The following is a 22,281-nucleotide window of genomic DNA, read 5'->3' as shown; positions in this document are numbered from 1 at the left end:
AGTTTTTCAAAGAAACTCATAAAAATGAGGGTTCAGAAACAAATGGCCTAGATGGTCTCTGCTCTAGAGAGGAATGAGTATTACTGTTCTAAGTCCTGAGAAGAAAGACTTTCAATGCTGGGTCATAGTATTTGATTTCTGGCTGCCTATAAGGATATTCTGAGAAGCTTTTTCAAGATACCAAACTAAGCTACCACAAAGACTCTTATTCAGTAGGTCTTGGGTAGGGCCCTGGTATATGTATTTTACAAAATCACCTTACGTGATCTTGATAGTTACCTCTCTATCTGTTCTCTGAGAACCCTATGATGGACTTCTTTCCAGCACATTGGCCTTAAGAAGTCCTGAGGCAGAGGCTCTACTTGTGGTATATCTTGAGATCAGGTGACCTGGAATAATGCGGGCATCCCTACAACTTATCTTCACCCATCACATAAACATTTTGACCTTTTTATTGATAAGTGAAGCATTGATGCCAGCTTTTGATGAAACAGAGTCTAAATGTCTTTCTTTGACCTTCATTTCAGATGGAGTGTGATGATACGTGAGACTCCTAGACAAACTCCATTGCTAAGAGGACAGGTTGAAATGGATGTACCCCGATTTGAGGTAACTACTGCCCAGCTGTAATTCAGGCCAACACCTTTGTTACACAGTGAAATAATAGGCAAAACCCATAGAGAAGCTTTTGTATTATCCATGGGCTCAATGTGGATGAGATCATTGAGGATTGGAGACATATCAATCAGCAGCTTTTCTAAGAACTGTATTAGGCACTAGGAATATAACTCATTCATCCATTTACTTATTCATTCACTCAAAGTATCTATGGAAAATTTTATGGATTACCTACTATGTGTGAGATACTGTTCTAGGAGCTGTTCTCATATGCTAGTGGGTAAAAAAGAATGAAATAGTTCATGCTGTCATGGAGTTCAGAGCCCAGTTGAAGTGATAGAAGCAATACTTTTAGTAAAGTAGTATGAGTGATAGTATGTAAGGAAGTAGAGAGGGGTGGGAACACCCAGCAGGTGTACCAAACCCTTCCCCCTTTTTGGGGGAAATCAAGGAAAGTTTCTCAGAAATGACATTTCAGAAGAGATCAAAGGACCAGAGGGAGTTAACCAAGATACTAAGAAAGAGGTGACCTGTTTCAGAAAGATGGAATAGTGTATCTTGTTCCGATGGCAAGAGAGAGCATAGAATATTCACTGAACGGAACAGAATATTCACATACATTTGTAATGGCTAAGGCATAGGGGACAGGGAAGAGATATGCTGGGAGAATGACTAAAGATGAGACTAGAGAAGCAATCAAGGGCCAGGCCAGGAAGAACCTAGTAATCCATGGTATAAAATTTGGGCTCTTATCTTAATAAGAATTATAGAAGTGGGTTATTTTTTCTTATTTTATTATGAGAAGTTTCAAACATACTAGCTTCTTGAGCTAAATAGTAGAACTAGTTACAACTCTAGCCTGCAAGATATAACTCTCAAAGACATCAAAATGCTGATTTCAATATCACAGTACATATCATTAGGCATTATATTAAAGTTTGAGACATATAATGCCAATAAGTATACAGAATCCTAACATAGAAACTATCAAAACTTTGTGTGTGTTTATCATAAATTTAAAAAATAAAAATAAAATAAAATGGTAGAGTCTACCATTAACATTTCATTATACTTGCCTTATCACATATCTGTTCATCTATCCATTCTGCTATCTAATAGAAGGGTTTTAAGCAGAAGTGCTCCATGGTACATGGAGAAACATTTGAAGGAATAAAGACTAGAGGCAAAATGAAAAGATAGGAGATGCTGCAATTGTCTAGGCAAAAGATGATGGTGATTTGGACTGGTGAAGTTGTAACAGGGATAAGGAGAAGTGACATATTTAAGACATATGAGGAAGATAGAATCATCAGGACCTGGTAGTTGTTTGAATGTAGGGGATAACAGAGAGGGTGAAGTAGAAGTAGTAGTTGAGAATATAGACTCAAGAGCCAGACTACTTAGAATCAAATCCAGGCTCTACTACTTATCAGCTTCCCATTTCCTGTGCCTCAGTTTGCTGTTCTGTGAAATGGAGTTGTTATAAGGATAAGAAAGTATTTATGTATACCTTAGAACAGAGTCTGGTACAGAGTAAATATAAGTGAATACTTTTATTATTACTAATATTATTATAGAAGAGCTGCACTCTGGCATTGGGAAGATGTGGGTTCAAATCCCAGATCTATTATTTACTAGCTATGCAATATGAGATTGGTTGTTCATTTGAAACATGGAACAAAAAGTACCTCCATGAGTTTTTGAGAATTATTTAAATGAGAGCAAGCAATATACGTCTCTTATTTTTAGAATGACCACAGAGCTAAGATTATATATGGGGATCTTCTACAAGAATTCTTTGATTATGATTATTTTCAGAGAGGCAGTTGAGTTGTTGGCAGTCAGTAGAAAATAATGAGGGGATAAGGATGGGCAGCAGACTCTGTCCCAGTGCTAAGATTCCAGGGCTGAACACTCCTTTTCCCCCTAGGCTGCCGCCATCCAACATCTAGAATCTGCAACCATTGAGTTGAACAAAATCCTGAAGGCCAAGTACCCCACAGAGATAATTATCGCAACCAGGTCAGTCTTCCTTTCGCTCTCAAACTGGGGTGTATTTTTGCCCTCATGGGCTGTTCCTCAGTCAGACAAGGAGCTCATTTTGATAGCTTGGGGCCTAGGAAAGTATCAAATTACTGCCAACTGAAACCTGCTGATTGGAAAGTTTAGGAAAAAAATAGATGAGATTAGGGTGAGTGTTCCTGCTATTCCAAAAAGACAAAATTTCAAGCCATAGATTTAGAAGAAGGGTTACAGAAGGGAAACACAACATTCCATACTATTCAAGAGCATAGCCTAACTCCTACAGCAGGGATACAATGATTTCCATCTGACAATGGAAGAAGTCTCTGTAGAACCTACAGAGTTGCTTTCTCATAGCCTGAGCAATACATTCTCCCCTTCCAAGTAGGTGGGTCATTCATTCCTCCTGGGATTCTTTGGAGGTTTCCTGCCAAGTCTGCCACATTCTCCTTTGATAAACACTCCGCACCCAGGAACAGTCCTCCCAAAGTCATTATCTTTGTATTAAATTATATGGGCCCTTGAACCATAGCTGATTTGACCCAGGATGAAAACCTGACCTAAGTTGGATCAATTTAATTTTCTTTTCTGAAAATTCTGAATTTATGCTACGAAATTCCAGTTAAATTCTCATAGGTACTCACGCATATGACCATATGTACATGAAAAAATGGGAAAACAAAGGGAGAGGAGAGAGGAAGGACAGGGAGAGAAGGGAGATCAGGAAACAGAGACAGAAAGAACGAGAAGGAGGAAGATGTACTTTATAATAAAAAAGGGCTCTGGATATTATGGTCCATGTCACATTGCCCATCTATCTTATCTTTGCAGATTCCTGTGCTCAGCAGTGGAAGATTTTGTGGTGGATATCGTAAAGGCCTGGAGTCAGATAAAACAGAACAATACAGCAATAGAATCTGTGATTTTGAAAGTAAGTTTCCATTCCTTTTATCTAGTACTTTTAGTGGAGCCAGGGCCTTTTGATTTGTTATCTTTTAATTTATTATTTTAAGTCCAGTATAATTAATGTACACCATTATATTAGTTTCAGATGTACAATATAGTGAATCAACTACTCTATACATTACTCAGTGCTCATCATGATAAGTTTACTCTTAATCCCCTTCATCTATTACACCCACCCTCGCATCCACCTCCCCTCTGGTAACCATCAGTTCGATCTCTATATTCAAGAGTATGTTTTTTGGTTTGTTTCTTTTTTCTTTGCTCATTTCTTTTGTTTCTTAAATTCCACATATAAGTGATCATATGCTATTTGGCTTTTTCTGACTGACTTATTTTGCTTAGCATAATGCTCTCTAGCTCCATCCATGTTGTTGCAAATGGCAAGATTTCATTCTGTATTATGACTAATATTCCATTGAATATATATATCAATTTTTTTCAATTCTCATTATTTTTATTTTTTAAATATACTTTATTGTCACACTGGCTTTCATACAACACCCAGTGCTCATCCCAACAAGTGCCCTACTAAATGTCCATCACCCATTTTCCCTCTCCCCCACCCCCCATCCACCCTCAGTTTATTCTCTGTATTTAAGAGTCTCTTGTGGTTTGCCTCCCTCCCTCTCTGTTTGTAACTATTTTCCCCCTTCCCTTCCTCCATGGTCTTCTGTTAAGTTTTTAAAGATCCACATATGAGTGAAAACATATCTGTCTTTCTCTGACTGACTTATTTCACTAGGCATAATACCTTCCACTTCCATTCACATAGCTGCAAATGGCAAGATTTCATTCTTTCTCATTGCCAAGTAGTATTCCATTGTATATATAAACTATATCTTTTTTATCCATTGATCTGTTGATGGACATTTAGATTCTTTCCATAATTTGGCTATTGTTGAAAGTGCTGCTATAAACATTGGGGTACATGTGCCCCTATGCATCAGCACTCCCATATCCCTTGGGTAAATTCCCAATAGCAGTGCTATTGCTATTGCTATTGCTGGGTCAAAGGGTAGTTCTATTTTTAATTTTTTGAGGAACCTCCATACTGTTTTCCAGAGCAGCTGCACCAGTTTACATTCCCACCAACAGTGCAACAGAGTTCCCATTTCTCCACATCCTCACCAGTATCTGTAGTTTCCTGATTTGTTCATTTTAGCCACCCTGACAGTTGTGGGATAATATCTCAGTGTGGTTTTGATTTGTATTTTTCTAATAATGAGTGATGTTGGGCATCTTTTCATGTGTCTGTTGGCCATCTGAATGTCTTCTTTGGAGAAGTGTCTATTCATGTCTTCTGCCCATTTCTTCACTGGATCATTTGTTTTTCAGGTGCTGAGTTTGGTATGTGCTTTATAGATTTTGGATACTAACCCTTTATCCAATATGTAATTTGAAAATATCTTTTCCCATTCCATCAGTTGTCTTTTAGTTTTGTTGATTGTTTCCTTTGCAGTGCAGAAGTTTTTCTCTTCATGAGGTCCCAATAGTTCATTTTTGCTTTTAATTCCCTTGCCTTTGGAGATGTGTCAAGCAAGAAATTGTCACAGCTGAGGTGAAAGAGGTCATTGCCTGCTTTCTCCTCTAGAGTTTTGATGGTTTCCTGTCTCACATTTACGTCTTTCATCCATTTTGACTTTATTTCTGTGAATAGTGTAAGAAATTGGTCTAGTTTCATTCTTCTGCATGTTGCTGTCCAGTTCTCCCAGCACCATTTGCTAAAGAGACTGTCTTTCTTCCATTGGATGCTCTTTCCTGCTTTGGCAAAGATTAGTTGGCCATACATTGGTGGGTCCAATGCTGGGTTCTGTATTCTATTCCATTGGTCTCTGTATCTGTTTTTGTGCCAATACCATGCTGTCTTGAAGATTACAGCTTTGTAGTAGAGGCTAAAGTCTGGGATTGTGATGCCTCCCACTTTGGTTTTCTTCTTCAATATTACTTTGGCTATTCGGGGTCTTTTGTGATTCCATACAAATTTTAGGATTGTTTGTTTTAGCTTTGAGAAGTATGCCAGTGCAATTTTGATTGGGATTGCATTGAATGTATAGATTCCTTTGGGTAATATTTTCATTTTAAAAATATTTATTCTTCCAACCCATGAGCATGGAATATTTTTCCATTTCTTTGCGTCTCCATAAATTTCCTTTATAAGTTTTCTTTACTTTTCAGTATGCAGATATTTTACATCTTTGGTTGGGTTTATTCCTAGGTATTTTATGGCTCTGGGTGCAATTGAAAATGGAGTCAGTTTCTTTACTACTCTTTCTGTTGCTTCATTATTGGTGTATAAAAATGCAACCGATTTCTGTACATTGATTTGTATCTGAGACTTTGCTGAATTCATGGATCTGTTCTAACAGCCTATTGGTGGAATCTTTCAGGTTTTCCATGTAGAGTCTCATGTTGTCTGCTAAAAGTGAAAGTTTGACTTCTTCTTTGCCAATTTGGATGCCTTTTATTTCATTTCATTGTCTGGTCGCTGATGCTAGGACTTCCAACACTATGTTAAACAACAATGGTGAGAGTGAGCATCCCTGTCGTGTTCCTGATCTCAGGGGGAACGTTCTCAGTTTTTCCCCATTGAGGATGATATTAGCTGTGGGCTTTTCATATATGGCTTTTATATTGTTTAAGTATGTTCCTTCTATCCCGACTTTCTTGAGGGTTTTTATTTAAGAAAGGATGCTAAATTTTGTCAAATGCTTTTCTGCATTGATTGACAGGATCATATGGTTCTTTTCTTTTCTTTTATTAATGTGATATATCACGTTGATTGATTTACAACTATTGAACCAGCCCTACAGTTCAGGAATGAATCCCACTTGATCATGGTGAGTAATTCTTTTTATATGCTGTTGAATTCAATTTGCTAGTATCTTGTTGAGAATTTTCGCATCCATGCTCATCAGGGATATTGGCCTGTAATTCTCCTTTTTTGTGGGGTATCTGTCTGGTTTAGGAATCAAGGTAATGCTGGCATCATAGAATGAGTCTGGAAGTTTTCCTTCCACTTCTATTTTTTGGAAAAACTTGAGAAGGATAGGTATTAGCTCTACTTTAAATGACTGCTAGAATTCCCCAGGGAAGCCATCTGGTCCAGGACTCTTATTTTTGGGGAGATTCTTGATAACTGATTCAGTTTCTTCACTAGTTATGGGTCTGTACAAATTTTCTATTTCTTCCTGTTTGAGTTTTGGTAGTGTATAGGTGTCTAAGAATATAGGTGTCCTTTTCTTCCAGATTATACAGTTTTTGGCATATAATTTTTCATACTATTCTCTTTTAATTGTTTGTATCTCTGTGATGTTGGCTGTGATCTCTCCTCTTTCATTTGTGATTTTATCTGTTTGGGTCCTTTTTCTCTTCGTTTTGAGGAGCCTGGCTAGAGGTTTATCAATTTTCTTTATTTTTCATAAAACCTACTCTTAGTTTCATTGATCTGTTCTACTGTTTTTTAAATTCTATATTGTTTATTTCTGCTGTGATCTTTATTATTTCTTTTCTTCTGTTGATTTGGGGTTTCTTTGTTGTTCTGCCTCTAGTTCCTTTAGGTGTGCTGTTAGATTTTGTATTTGAGGTTGTTCTTGTTTCTTGAGATAGGCCTGGACTGCAATGTATTTTCCTCTTAGGACTGCCTTTGCTGCATCCCAAAGGGTTTATATTATGTTTCATTTTCACTTGTTTCCATATATTTTTTAATTTCTTCTCTAATTGCCTGGTTGACCCATTCATTCTTTAGTAGGATGTTCTTTAACCTCCATGCATTTGGAGGTTTTCCAAACTTTCTCCTGTGGTTGATTTCACGTTTCATAGCATTATGATCTGAAAATGTGCATGGTATGATCTCAATTCTTTTACATTTATTGAAGGCTGTTTTGTGACCCAGTATGTGATCCGTCTTGGAGAATGTTCCATGTGAACTTGAGGAGAATGTGTATTCTGCTGCTTTAGGACGCAAAGTTCTGAATATATATGTCAAGTCGATCTAGGCTAGTTTATTGATTATTGTTTATTGGCCATTGTTTATTGATTTTCTGTCTAGATGATCTGTCTGTTGTTGTAAGTGAAGTATTAAAGTCCCCTGCAATTACCACATTCTTACCAATGAGATTGCTTATGTTTATGATTAATTGTTTTATGTATTTGGATGCTATCGAATTGGGTGCACAAACATTTATAATTGTTAGCTCTTCTTGATGGATAGACCCCATAATTATGAAATAATGTCCTTCTTCACCTCTTGTTACAGCTTTTAGTTTAAAATCTAGTTTGTCTGATAGAAGTATGGCTACTCCAGCTTTCTTTTGGCTTCTAGTAGCATGATAGATGGTTCTCCATCCCCTCATTTTCAATTTGAAGGTGTCTTCAGGTCTAAAATAAGTCTCTTGTAGACAGAAAATACATGGGTCTTGTTTTTTTTTTTATCCATTCTGATACCCTATGTCTTTTGATTGGAGCATTTAGTCTATTCATATTCAGTGTTATTATTGAAAAATATGGGTTTAGAGTCATTGGGTTATCTGTAGGTTTCATGCTTGTAGTGATGTCTCTCGTACTTTGTGGTCTTTGCAACATTCCACTCACAGAGTTCCCATTAGGATCTCTTGTAGGGCTGGTTTAGTGGTGATGAATTCCTTCAATTTTTTGTTTGTTTGGGAAAACCTTTATCTCACCTTCTATTCTTAATGACAGGCTTGCTGGATAAAGGATTCTTGGCTGCATATATCTTCCTATTCAGCATATTGAAAATTTCCTGCCACTCCTTTATGGCCTGCCACGTTTCAGTAGGTAGGTCTGTTACTACACTTACATGTCTAACCTTGTAGGTTAAGGCCCATTTATACCTAGCTGCTTTCAGAATTCTCTCTTTATCTTTGTATTTTGCCAGTCTCACTATGACATGTTGTGCAGAAGATTGACTCAAGTTACGTCTGAAGGGAGTTCTCTGCACCTCCTTGATTTCAATGTCGGTTTCCATTCCCCAGATTGGGGAAGTTCTCAGCTATGATTTGTTCAAGTACATCTTCAGCCCCTTTCTCTCTATCTTCTTCTTCTGGAACTCGTATGATACAGATATTGTTCCATTTCATTGAATCACTTAGTTCTCTAATTCTCCCCTCATGGTCCAGAATTTTTTTCTCTCTTTTTCTCAGCTTCATCTTTTTCCATAATTTTATCTTCTATTTCACTTAATCTCCCCTCTGCCTCTTCAATACTCGCTGTCACCACCTCTAGTTTATTTTGCACGTCATTGACAGCATTTTTGAATTCATCCTGACTATTTTTTAGTTCCTTGACCTCTATAGCAATAGATTCTCTGCTGACTTCTATGCTTTTTTTCAAGCCCAGCAATTAATCTTATGACTATTATTCTAAATTCTTGTTCAGTTATATCGTTTATATCTGTTTTGATCAATTCTTTAGCTGTCATTTCTTCCTGGTATTTCTTTTGGGGAGAATTCTTCCATTTCATCATCTTAGCTAGTTTTCTGTCCCTTCTGCATTTTAAAGACTTGTTATGTGCCCTGTGAGCACTACTATATTAAAGAGACATCACACACTGTCCAGGGCCTGGCCCTGCAGGAGGTGTTTTTTTGGAGAGTGTTACTTGCTCTCTGTTGTTGTGACTTTGGTTACTTTATCTCCCTCCTCGTAGTTTTGGACCCTCCACCAAGTGTGCTTTGATTTGTTCATTGAAATAGACCTGGAAAGGAAAGCAAGCAAACAAACAAACAAAAAACAAAGACACAAAACAAAAACACACACACACACACACACAGAAACAAACCAAAAAAACCCACAAACAACCAGAAACACCAGCTACAAGTAAACAACAGGGTGGAGGCATGCTGATGGAAGAGGCCTTATCCCATACAAAGAGAGAAATGACAGGGAAAAATAAAAAATAAACATTGACCAGACAGAGAAGCTGTATGGCTTAATCCAGAGAGAGAGAAAGGAAAATAAAGGAGGTGGGGAGAAAGAAAAGAAAAGAAAATTGACCAAAGAAACTCTACAGCTTAATCCAGAGAGAGTAAGGAAAGTAAAGAAGGAGGCAGGGAAAAAGAAAAGAAAAGAAAATTGACCAGACAGAGAAACTATTCAGCTTAATACAGAGAGAGAGAAAATAAAATAAAGAAGGTGTAGAACATGTATCAAGAGAACAGATTAAATATTTCTGCTTAAAAAAAACAACAACCAAAGTAACCAGACTAGAGGAGGGAGGAGATAAGAAGGAAAAAAAGAAGGAAGAATATATCTATATAATAAGAATTGTCCAAGAGTTACATCAGACAATGCAATAGCACTGGTCTGGAGGAGGGGATGTCTGGTTTGTCAGTGTCAATCCCACTCTAGTAGATATGCAGTTAACAGGCGAGGAGGAGCGTGGTTTGGTGAGGCGGGTCCCGCCTCCACTGTGGGCCCTCTGTCCATTCTCTGAAGCCCCACTTATGGCCCATCAGGTTGTCTTGGTGGGACCCTGGACACAACTGTTTCCTGCCTCCCAGATTCTTGGAGTTCAAAGTCCTTTGGATTCAACACTGCTTTGTTTGAGAGAGGAGGGAACTTTGGATCCCCCTACTTCTCCACCATGTTGGCCCCTCCTTCCATCTCCTCACTTCTGAAGGACTTCAGCTTTGACCCGCTCAGATCCTTTGGGGGTGGTCGTGCTGAGCAATGGCCAGGTGCTGGCCCACCCCCAGGAACATGCACGAGACTGCATTGCTGCCGATGCCCAGAGACTGTGGTTGGGTGCCAGCCCTCCCCAGGAAAAGTTCACATGATCTTGTAGCAGCAGCACTTCAGGGATTATGAAAACTCATAACACACATCTAGTGCCAGGCTTCACCCTTAACATTCTTGTTCCAACACCAGTAAATGTGGTTGTTCTCCAGGGTCCGCTGGGACCTTTGCCTGTGGGGTGACCACACAGCCTCTACCAACCAAATGTCCCAGCAGGGGAACCGCTGCTCCCCATATGGACTGAGGACCCCTTGGACCTCACTCTCTGCTCCCAGGGATTCGCCCTTCCCACAAGAGCACCGCCAGGTACCAGGCTGTGGAATTTCAGACTCTGCGCTCCCCTGTTTGTAGAGTCTTAATGGAATTTAAACCCTCTCCTTTCTCCTTTCTCCCTTTTTTGTTCAGTACCTGTGGCTATTTCCACTTTTCCCCTTTCTCTCCAGCTTATTTTTGTGGGGGTTGGTTTTCCCGTACTCTCCCCCCATCTCTGTCCTCTCTCTGCAAGCAAAAACAGCTCCCTGCCCTCCACAGCTTCTCTCTCCCCTCGTTCACCTCTCTGCATTGTGTACCTGCCAAGTTCTGTGGTTCAGGTTGTGCAGATTGTTGTGTTAATCCTCAAATCAGTTTTCTTCATGTGTAGGATAGTTTAGTGTTGATTTGGCTGCATTTCAGGGACAAAAGATACAAAAAACTTCCATGCTGTTCCGCCATTTTGGCCCCTTCTATACCACTTCTTTATCCATTCATCAGTCGATGGACACTTGGGCTGCTTCCATATCTTGGCTATTGTAAATAATGCTACAATAAACATACAGTTACATGTATCTTTTTGAATTAGTGTTTTCATTTTCTTTGGGTAAATAGCCAGTAATGGAATTACTGGATCTCATGGTAATTCTATTTTAGTGTTTTGAGGCGTTTCAATACTGTTTCAGTTGTTGCTCCACCAGTTTGCATTCTCACCAACAGTGAACGATGGTTCCATTTTCTCCACGTCCTTGCCAACACTTTTTTCTTGTGTTTCTGATGTTTGCCATTCTGACAGTTGTGAGGTGATATCTCATTGATCTTTTGATTTCCATTTCCCTGGTGCTTAGTGATGTTGAGCATCTTTTCATGTGTCTGTTGGCCATCTAGATGTCTTCTTTGGAGAAATGTCTGTCCATGCCTTCTGCCCATTTTTTAATTGGGTTATTTGTTTTGTGGGTGTTGAGTTTGATAAGTTCTTTATATATTTTGGATACTAACTTTTTATTGGATATGTCATTTGCAAATATTTTCTCCCATTCCATAGGTTGCCTTTTAGTTTTGTTGATTATTTCCTTCTCTGTGCAGAAGCTTTTTATTTTGATATAGTCAGAATATTTTTTTTCCCTTGCCTAAGGGAACCTATCTAGAAAAAGTTGCTATGGTTGATGTCAGAGAAGTTACTGCCTGTGCTCTCTGCTAGGATTTTTATGGTTTCATGTCTCACATTTAGGTCTTTAGTCCATTTTGAGTTTTTGTGTGTGTGTGTGTGTATCGTGTAAGAAAGTGGCCCAGTTTCTTTCTTTTGCATGTTGCTGTCCAGTTTTCCTAACATTATTTGTTTAAGGAACTGTCTTTTTCCCAGTGGATATTCTTTCCTGCTTTGTCGAAGATTAATTGACCATATAATTATGGATTTATTTCTAGGTTTTCTATTCTGTTCTATTAATCTCTGTGCCTATTTTTTGTGCCAGTACCATACTGTTTTGATCACTACAGCTTTGTAATATAACTTGAAGTCTGGAATTTTGATGCCTCCAGCTTCACTTTTCTTTTTCAAGATTGCTTTGCCTATTCAGGGTCTTTTGTGGTTCCATATAAATTTTAGGATTGTTTCTTCTATTTTTGTGAAAAATGCTGGTGGTATTTTGATAAGGATTGTATTAAATGTGTAGATTGCTTTGGGTAGTATAGACATTTTAATAATATTTGTTCTTCCATACCATGAGCATGGAATGTCTTTCCATTTCTTTGTGTCATCTTCAGTTTCTTTCATCAGTGTTTTACAGTTTTCAGAGTACAGGTCTTTTACCTCCTTGGCTGGGTTTATTCCTAGGTATCTTAATGTTTTGGTTGCAATTGTAAGTGGGAATGTTTTCTTAATTTCTTTTTCTGCTACTTCATTATTGGTGCATAGAAATGCAACAAATTTCTATACATTGATTTTGTATCGTGAGACTTTACTGAGTTCATTTGCCAGTTCTAGCAATTTTTTAGTGGAGACTTTCTGGGTTTCTATGTACATGTAGTATCATGTCATCTGCAAAAAAAAGTGAAAGTTTGACTTCTTCCTTGCTCATTTGGATGCCTTTTATTTCTTTTTGTTGTTTGTTTGCTGTGGCTAGGACTTCCAGTACTGTGTTGAATAAAAGTGGTGAGATGGGACATCCATGTCGTGTTCCCAACCATAGAGGAAAAGCTCTCAGTTTTTCTCCATAAGGATGATATTAGCTATGGGTTTTTCACCAATGGCCTTTATTATGTTATGTTTGTAAGTTTATTTCTCGGCTCTCTATTTTGTTCTATTGATCTATGTGTCTATTTTTGGGCCAGTACCTTACATCTTGAAGTACATCTTTGTAGTACATCTTGAAATCTGGGACTGTAATACCTCCTATTTTGTTCTTCTTTCTCAAGATTGCTTTGACTATTTGGCGTCTTTTGTGGTTCCATACAAATTTAAGGATTATTTGTTCTAGTTCTGTAAAAGCTGCTGTTGATAATATGATAGGTATTGCATTAAATGTGTATTGCTTTGGGTAGTATGGACATTTTGACAAATTTTTTTTTCCCAGTCCATGAACATGGAATATCATTCCATTTTTTTGTGTCATCTTTAATTTCTTTCATCAGTGTTTTCTGGTATTCAGGGTACAGATCTTTCACCACCTTGGTTAAATTTATTCTGAGATATTTTATTATTTTTGGTGCAATTGTAAAAGGGATTGTTTTCTTAATTTCTCTTTATGCTACTTCATTATCAGTGTATAGGTTTCTGTATATAAATTCTGTATCCTGTGACTTTACTGAATTCATTTATCAGCTCCAGTAGTGTTTGTGTGTGTGTGTGTGTGTGTGTGTGTGTGTGTAGTCTTTAGGGTTTTCTATATACAGTATGATGTCATCTGCAAATAGTGAAAGTTTACTGCTTCCTTACCAATTTGGATGCTTTTTATTTTTGTTATCTGATTGCTGTTGCTAGGATTTCCACTACAATGTTGAATAAAAGTGGTAACAGTTGGCATCCTTGTCTTGTTTCTGATCTTAGGGGGAAAGCTCTCAGTTTTTCACCATTTACTATGATGTTCACTGTGGGCTTTCATATGTGATCTTTATTATATTGAGGCATGTTCCCTCTAAACATACTTTATTGAGGATTTTTATCATAAATGGATGTTTTACTTTGTCAGATGCTTTTTCTACATTTGTAGAAATAATCACATGGTCTTTATCCTTTCTCTGGTTGATGTGATGTATCACACTGATAAATTTGCAAATACTGAACCACGTTGCATCCCAGGAATTAATCCCATTTGATCATGGTTAATGATTTTTTTAATGTATTGTTGGATTTGATTTGCTAGTGTTTTCTTGAGGATATTTGCATTTATGTTAATCAGAGATATTGGCCTATAGTTTTCTTTTTTTTTTTTTTTTGTATCGTTTTTATCTGGTTTTGTTATCATGGTAATGCTGGCCTAATATAATGAATTTGGAAGCTTTCCTTGCTCTTTTGTTTTTTTGGAATAGCTTCAGAAGAATGGGTTTTACCTCTTCTGTAAATATTTGGTAGAATTCACCTGTGAATCCAGATGGTTCTGGACTTTTGTTTATTCAGAGTTTTTTTTGATTGCTGATTCAATTTCATTGCTGGTAATCAGTCTGTTCAAATTTTCTATTTCTTCCTAATTCAGTTAAGGGAAGTGACTTGTTGCTAAAAATTTATCCATTTCTTCTAGGTTGTCCAATTTGTTGGCATATAATTTTCATAATATTCTCTCATAATCTTTTACCATTCTGTGTTATCATTTTTTATTTCTATTCTTTCATTTCTGATTTTGTTTATTTGAGTCCTCTTTTTTTCTATTGTTTTGGGGTTTTGTTCTTTTCTTTTTCTATCTCCTTTAGGTGTAAGGTTAGATTGTTTATTTGAAAATTTTCTTGCTTCTTGAGGTAGACCTGTATTACTATTAATTTCCCTCTTAGAACAACTTTCCTGCATTGCAAAGATTTTGGACTTTGTGTGTTCATTTTCATTTTTCTGCATATATTTTTTGGTTTCCCTTTTATTTTTGGTTGACCTATTCATGTTTAGTAGCATGCTATTTAACCTCCATGTATTCGTTTTCTTTCCTGATTTTGTCTGGTGGTTGATTTCTAGTTTCATTGTATCAGAAAAGATGCATGATATGACTTCAATCTTTTTTAATTTGTTGTGACTATTTTATGGCCAAACATGTGATCTAACCAGAGAATATTCCATGTGCACTTGAAGAGAGTGTGTATTCCACAGTTTTAGGATAGAATATTCTCAATATATCTATTAGATCCATCTGGTCAACAGTATCACTTAAAGCCACAGTTTCCTTATTGATTTTCTGTTGGATGATTTACCCATTGATGTAAGTGAGGTGTTAAAATCCCCTGATATTATTGTATTACTATAAGTTACTTCCTGTATGGTTTTTAATAGCTGCTTTATGTATTTGGATGTATCCATGTTGGGTGCATAAATATTTATAATTATTATATCTTCCTGTTGGATTGGTCCCTTTACGATTATATAGTGTCTTTCTTTGGCACTTGTTAGGGTCTTTGTTTTAAAGTCTATTTTGTCTGATATAAGAATTGCTACCCTAGATTTCTTTTCACTTCTATTGGCATGATAAATGTTTTTTCTATCCCTTAACTTTCAGTCTGCATGTGTCTATAGGTCTGAAATGAGTCTCTTGTATGCAACATATAAATGGTCTTTTTCTGTATAAATTTTTAAGTTTATTTGAGAGAGAGCATGAGTGTGGTAGGGGCAGAGAGAGAGGGGAGAGAAAGAATCCCAAGAAGGCTCTGCACTGTCAGCACAGAGCTTAATGCGGGATTCAAACTCATGAACCATGAGATCTTGACCTGAACCAAAAGCAGTAGTCGGATGCTTAACCAACTGAGCTACCCAGGCACCCCAGTGTATAGATGGGTGTTACTTTTTTAGCCATTATATCACCCTATGACTTTTGAGTCCATTTGCATTCAAAGTAATTATTGAAAAGTATGTACATATTACCATTTTGTTACTTGTTTCATGATTGTTTTTATAGTTCTTCTGTGTTCCTTACTTCTCTTGCTCTCTTCTCTCATGGCTTGCTGGCTTTCTTTAGTGACATACTTGAATTCCTTTTTCTTTATTTTTTTGGATATCCACTACTAGTTTTATTTGTGGTTACCATTAGGTTTGGATATAACATCTTCTGCATATAGCAGTCTATATTAAGTTGATGGCCATTTAAGTTTGAACCCATTCTAAAAGCAGTAAATTTTTACCTCTCTCCAACTCCACGTTTTAGGTATATGGTGTCATTGTTTTATTTTGTGACTCCCTTAACTGATTTTATAGATATACTTAATTTTACAGCTTTTGTGCTTCCTACTTGTCTTACTTCTGCCTATGGTTTTTCTTTCCACTCAAAGAATCTCCTTTAACATTTATTGTAAGGTTGGTTTAGTAGTGATGAATTCCTTTAACTTTTGTTTGGGAAGCGATCTTTCCTACTATTCTGAACTATAGCTTTGCTGGATCGAGTATTCTTGGCTACAAGTTTTTTTCTTTCATCACTTTGAATATATTATGCCACCCCTTCTGGCATGCAAAGTTTCTGCTGAAAAATCAGCTGATAGCCTTTTGTGGTTTTTCTTGTAAGTAGCTATCTCTTTTTCTCCTGCTGCTTTTAAAATTCTCTCTTTATCACTATTTTTTGCCATTTTAATTACCATGTGTCTTGGTATGGACCTCCTTGGGTTGATTTTGTCAGGGAATCTCTGTGCTTCCTCGATCTGGAAATTTTTTTTCCTTAGATTAGGGAATATTTTCAGCTATTATTTCTTCAAATAAATATTCTGCAATCTTTTCTCTCTCTTCTCCCTCTAGGATCCCCACAATGTGGATGGTGTTATGCTCGATGGTGTCACTGAGCTCCCTTAATCTATTCTCATTCTTTATTATTCGGTTTTCTTTCTCTTGTTCACCCTGCTTGATTTTCATTACTCTGTCCTGCAGGTCACTCATCTGTTCTTCGGCTTCTGTATATTTAATTTCAATTTTTGAATTTTTCATCTCTGATTGATTCTTTTTTATGTGTTCTGTTTCTTTGTTGAGGGTCTCACTAAGGTCCTCCACTCTTTTCTCAAATTCAGTGACTATATTTATGGCCATTACTTTAAATTCTCTATCAAGCATATTAGTTATATCCATTTTGTTTAGCTCTCCTGCTGTGATTTTGCCCTGTTCTTTAATTTGGGACACATTCCTCTGTGTCATTTTTTTATAACTCTTTATACTTGTTTCTATGTGTTAGAAAAGTCAGCTATGCCTCCTGTTCTTGAAAGTAGTAGCCTTATTAAAAAAAAAAAAAAAAAAAGGCCCTGCAGTGCAGTGTCCTCTGCTTACCAGAACCTGGCACTTCAAGAGTGTCTCCTGTGTGTTGTGTGTACCCTGGTCTTGTGGCTGAGCTGTTTTTGTCTTTAGTCGAGTCATCTGAAATGGTTCTCTTTGCCTGTTGTGGGTAGTGTTTCATCCTTGTGTGGTTAATGGGCCAGTTTGGAGCCACATTAGGCTTGAGGTGGGTCAGACCAGGCATTTGTCAGATCTGCCGAGACCAAACTGCAGGATGCTCTCCCTGTGTTGCCCCCTGAGAGGCTTTTGTTGGTAGGCAGGGCACTCTCCCTGTGTGGTACCCTGAGAAGCTTTCATTGGTGGTTGAGGCCTGCAGTCAGACGATATGTCTGCCCCCAGCCCACTGCTTGAGCTGCAGTAGAACTGATGTGTGTGGTTATCTTCCCCTCTGCCCAGAGCAGGAGTCACTTTGGAGTGGTGCTGGCCCCTGTCCTGGCTGCTTGCACAATGCCATGCTTGTGTCCTCACTTTGGATGGACTCCTGCCAAGGGCATGTTTGATGGGGTGGGTCCACGGAATTCAGGGAGTGGGGTGCCCAGTATTAGCAAGGTGTGTGCCGGTCTCTGTGGGAGGGGACGTGTAGCTCCTTTGGAGAACTGCTGAGGATGGGTTGAAGGGGGCAGGTCCACAGAAGTGCACAAGGGTGGGGTGTGCTGTTAGCAAGCTGGGTAGAAAGTGTTCCTCTTGGTTCCCACAGGTGTCTGTGTTTCTAGGCTGGGAGCGGGGGAAGGAAATGGCACCTGCCAGCTCTTTTATTCTTGGAGAAGTCTCCTAAGGATCCCTGTCCTTCCAGCACATGTTCTGAGATTAGTAAATAAATCTCCTTCCCATATGCCTCCAAGTGTTTATCAAACTGCTGCTTCTATGCTGTATCTCAGTGGGGTTGTTTTGTTGTGTCTTTAAGAGTAGAAACTCAGTTTCCTCTCACCTTCCAGCTCTCCCATAACTGAGCCCACTGATTTTTAAAGTTCCTGGTGTTGAGCCCCACTGATTATAGGAACTCACAAAGCCCCTCTGGTTTCCAAAGCCAAATGTTATGGGGGTTTGTCTTCTCAGTGTGTGTCCCCTGTACCTGGGGTGCCTTGTGTGGTGTCTTCTCTCCCTTCTCTGTACCTTTGGTGTCCTTCCACCCTGCGTACAGTCTCACAGTTCATTTTGGTTCCCAACCATGTCTCTGCCCTTCCTCCAACTGTCAATGTGGCCTCTTCTCTGTGATTAGCTGTGGATAATCTGTTCTGCTGGTCTTTGGGTCATCTTCTGCATTATTTACACTGATGTGGCTGTTATGTAGGTGTATCCATGGGATGAGGTGATCTTAGGATCCTCCTACTCTGCCATCTCCCTGGAAGTCCCAAGGCCCCCTTTTTAATTAAAAGCAAATGTGAAGGCGCCTGAGTGGCTCAGTCAATTAAGTGTCCAACTCGAGATTTCAGCTCAAGTCATGAGCTCACAGGTTTGCGAGTTCAAGCCCCGTATGGTGCTCTGAGTGTGGAGTCTGCTTAGGATCCTCTCCCTCTCTCTCTCCTCTACCTTGTGCTCTCTCTCTCTCAAAATAAATAAATAAACTTAAGAAAAGGAAATGTGCCTTTCACTGGGTATTGTAAAAGAAAGGGAACGAGAAGAGGCTGGTATGCCTCCATTATGGGAGAAGTCTGACCTCATCAAACTTCCATCTCACCAAATGAAGAGTGGCATTATGCATGCTAATACATGTACCATGTACCTAAGCATATGCCAAGCATCTGCTTACACATAGACACAAGTGTACACCAAGCATGTATGCACATGGTTGTATACTAGAACATACATGAAAATATGTACAAATACATGCTAGAAATGCACCCACATTAACCTCTATAATAACCTCTAAATAATAACCTCTGTATAACAGCCTCTCTATAATAACAACAGCACCAATAGTTAACTTATATAACACTTACACTATGCCAGGAAATGTTTAAGGATTTTTAATGCATTAATTTATTTAATCTTCACAACTGCCCTAGAATATAAAAGCACATAGAGGTTAAGTAACTTGCCTCAGGTCACAAACTATTAAGTGATGGAGCTGGAAACCAAGCCATAATCATTGAATGCAGTCCCCAAACATATGCATATACCAAGGCAGACACTAGGCACCCATGCAGAGGTACACCCACATCCATAGGAGCATGCCCATAGAAACGCCAATCCAGTAATTTTTCTCTTTCCTCAAGTTTGCCACATTACATATCATTTTACAGGCCAGTCTGACATGAGAAAAACTTGGCAATATACATTGATGCCTATAGCTGCTCAAAAGCAAACGATATCTGTTTGATACCCTAGCACCCTTTGGCTATCTCATCACATCTACCAAGTACTTCTTTCCTCAAACTTTTATCTCCTCACATTCAACTTTCTATGCTCAGGGTTCCTGGCCAACTACTACCTCTCCCCATCTCTCACATACCACCCAGTTCCTTATTCTGTCCTTTCAAGCACTAACCTCTCATAACAATGCCCTGTCCCCTTCATCGTTACACAGAGCGACATAATGTATGACAAGCTCAGTGCCCTGATTGATATCCTGGCTGAGGAGGCAGCAGTTGAGAAAAGTGCTACAGTATGTGCAGACAGTGGAAAGGCAGATGGAAAGCCCTTCATCCCTCAAATAGACCACATAGCCAAGTGCAAGTTGGAGCTGGCCACAAAGGCCCAGAATCTCCAGAAATCCTTGAAGCTCATCATATTCCAAGTTGAACAAGGTAAGGGTCCCAGAGTTGTGGCAATTGAGGTAAAGGAAAGAGAAGGCTCCAGTGGATGGTTTACTGGTCTCCCTCACTCTGGGCACTCCGGGTCTGCTATTTGACTCCACTGCCAAAACTTGACTAGATTCTCTATTCATATAGTATTCAAAGTCAGTCTTCAGACTGATGATTTGAAAAACCTCAGTCCTAATAAGCTGTCTCTTTGGCTCCTCCTACCTCCCAGACACTCAATCCTTGCAACTCATTTATTTTTGGAACTAACACTCATCCTAAACAATTACAGCTCCCAAGAGGTCTGGCTCAAAGCTCTGTCAGCTTCCACCACCAGCCATGGAATTTTTTTCCACCTATTCCTGTTTCCTTCCAACCCACAAGCCTGTGACTATTTTGAAAAGAAAATAGTGTTCATCTCTGCATGTCTTATATAGTATTAATCAGGCACAAGGGCCCTGAGAGTGGTCCTGGGATCTCTGGCATTGACTGCCATTTCCCACAACTCATGACATATGTAAGCTTCCAACTCAGTATGAAAACTCTTTAAACTCCTCCAAATTCTTAATTTAACATTTTGGCTCCCACTTCTACCCACAATGTTTCCTTGAAAAACATATCAGAAAATGGTATAAGACCATGTGTTCTTGAACTGGTGGAGTTGAGAAGTCCACGTAGCAATGAAGTCCCTTGGATGGCCTCTGACTTTTAGCCATGGCACTTTCTCCTGCCTTGGTTCCTTTAGTTACAGCCTCAGCAAGTTTCCAAAAAAGAAGGAAAATCTCCATTATGCACTGGGAATGAAGTAAACAGCTTGTTTGCCTCTATTTCTGTAGTTAAGTTTCCAAGTGGGGATGTACCCATAATCTTATCACAACTAACTCTCAGTCTCCTCCATGAACATATAAGTCAGATTTAGAGGTGCAGCTTGTGGCCATGGGACAGAGAAAGGCACATCTAGTAGAATAGGGATTGAACCTATGAGGTTTGGCACAGGCTGAGCATCTGAGCCATACAACATATACGCTGGTGAAAGGAAGGAGGCTTCTCAAATATTCTTGGAATGGGTGAAACATTTGGATGAAAGAATGGCATGGTCCTAGAGGCTCAAGTCTGGAAAACAGTCCTGTGAGTAAATGTATTAACAAAGATGATAATGGAGGTAGAAGAGCAGAGGGTTTTCCACCTTTCTCCCTCTGCCCCTGGCTCTGAGCTTCTACTCACACCACATTTACTGAGTGAAAGAAAAAGAGTAACCAGTAAAATAGAGAAAGCTCAAGTATGGATATGAAGAGACATGGGGGCAACACTGTAAGAAAGCTAAGACTACAAACAGCATTATGGAGAAGAGGAGATGGTCAGATGGGGGTCTCTACTGGCATTAACTAAATGAAAGAGATGCTTAAGAAAAGTTCAACAAATGTGACCAATCCTCCTTCCTTTATTTCTTCCTCCTTCCTTCCCTCCTTCTCTCCTTCTCTCCCTCCCTCATTCTCTCCTTTTCTCTCTCCCTCCTTTCCTACCTTGCTCTCTCCCTCCCTTCCTACCTTGCTCTCTCCCTCCCTCCCTCTCATCTTTCCTTCCTACCTTGCTTCCTCCCTCTCTCCTTCCTTCCTTTTTTCCTTCCACTTTTTCTCTGTAGTTCTTGATGAGCAAAGCCGTCAGACAATATCGGTTAAGAACTTTACTTCAACTTTCTTCCTGGAAGATGACTTAAAAGACATTAGCCAGATGAGCCCAAGACACCGTAAGGATCTTTCTCTCCTTCTCTTATTCTATCCTTTATCACTGTTTTCTAGTTCCCATGGAATTAAGATGTGTTTTCATGCATCTTTCTTTAGCCATAATCCTACTCTGTGGTAGATATCTCTCCCTATGTCCTAGAAACTTCACAGTATAAGATCCCATGCCAATGTCCAGAAGTAATGACCTCATTAAGTACTTTGAAAAGGCTGGCCTGATGAAACCCAAGATTTGAAGCAAGCAACCCAACCTTACTGTTCTCTCAGAGGAAGTCCCTGTTCATCTAAGATGATCCCTCTTTGGAATGAGAACCTTGATTATAATCTAAGAGAAAGTCATTGAGTTTGACCATGGTTCCACAGAGAAAATAGGGTGAAATGCAAGTGGGGGGAAGGGCTTTCTTGTTTGTATCTGACACCAAGGTGACATCTTTTGTGTCTAGGTTCCCATCGTAGCACTTTGTCTTCTATATCTTCTCTCAAAAGTGAAGACCTAGACAACCTCAATTTGGAGCACTTATATTTCACACCTGAAACTATGTAAGTATTTAGCCCTACCACCATTTTATGACTTTTCCTTTCTCTGGTTAAGAGTAGCCTAAGGATATTGAGTCAAATCCTGACTCTACTTACTAGTTGTGTGACCTTACACAAGTAATTCAACCAATCTGAACCTCAATTTTCTCATGTATAAGATGAAGATAATTGTAGAACTAGCCACATAGGCTTCTTGTGTTTATTCAGTTTATAT

The 22,281-nt window shown here is 38.7% G+C and overlaps 1 protein-coding gene across 1 annotated transcript in view; it reads left to right on the top strand.

Moving 5' to 3' along the window:
- The window catches only part of DGKK (diacylglycerol kinase kappa), a 172,516-nt gene that overhangs the window by 132,132 nt on the left and 18,103 nt on the right, over window positions 1-22,281 (top strand). The window contains exons 12-17 of the mRNA XM_030305352.1: window positions 528-609; window positions 2,549-2,640; window positions 3,472-3,571; window positions 19,575-19,794; window positions 21,431-21,535; window positions 21,974-22,070. Coding sequence (XP_030161212.1) covers window positions 528-609; window positions 2,549-2,640; window positions 3,472-3,571; window positions 19,575-19,794; window positions 21,431-21,535; window positions 21,974-22,070 — 696 coding nt within the window. The remainder of the gene's footprint in view (window positions 1-527; window positions 610-2,548; window positions 2,641-3,471; window positions 3,572-19,574; window positions 19,795-21,430; window positions 21,536-21,973; window positions 22,071-22,281) is intronic.

The sequence above is a fragment of the Lynx canadensis genome, chromosome X (assembly GCF_007474595.2).
Source record: "Lynx canadensis isolate LIC74 chromosome X, mLynCan4.pri.v2, whole genome shotgun sequence".
NCBI lineage: Eukaryota > Metazoa > Chordata > Mammalia > Carnivora > Felidae > Lynx > Lynx canadensis.
The sequence above is the reverse complement of the archived record's forward strand: the minus strand, read 5'-3'. Positions and strand labels throughout refer to the sequence as shown.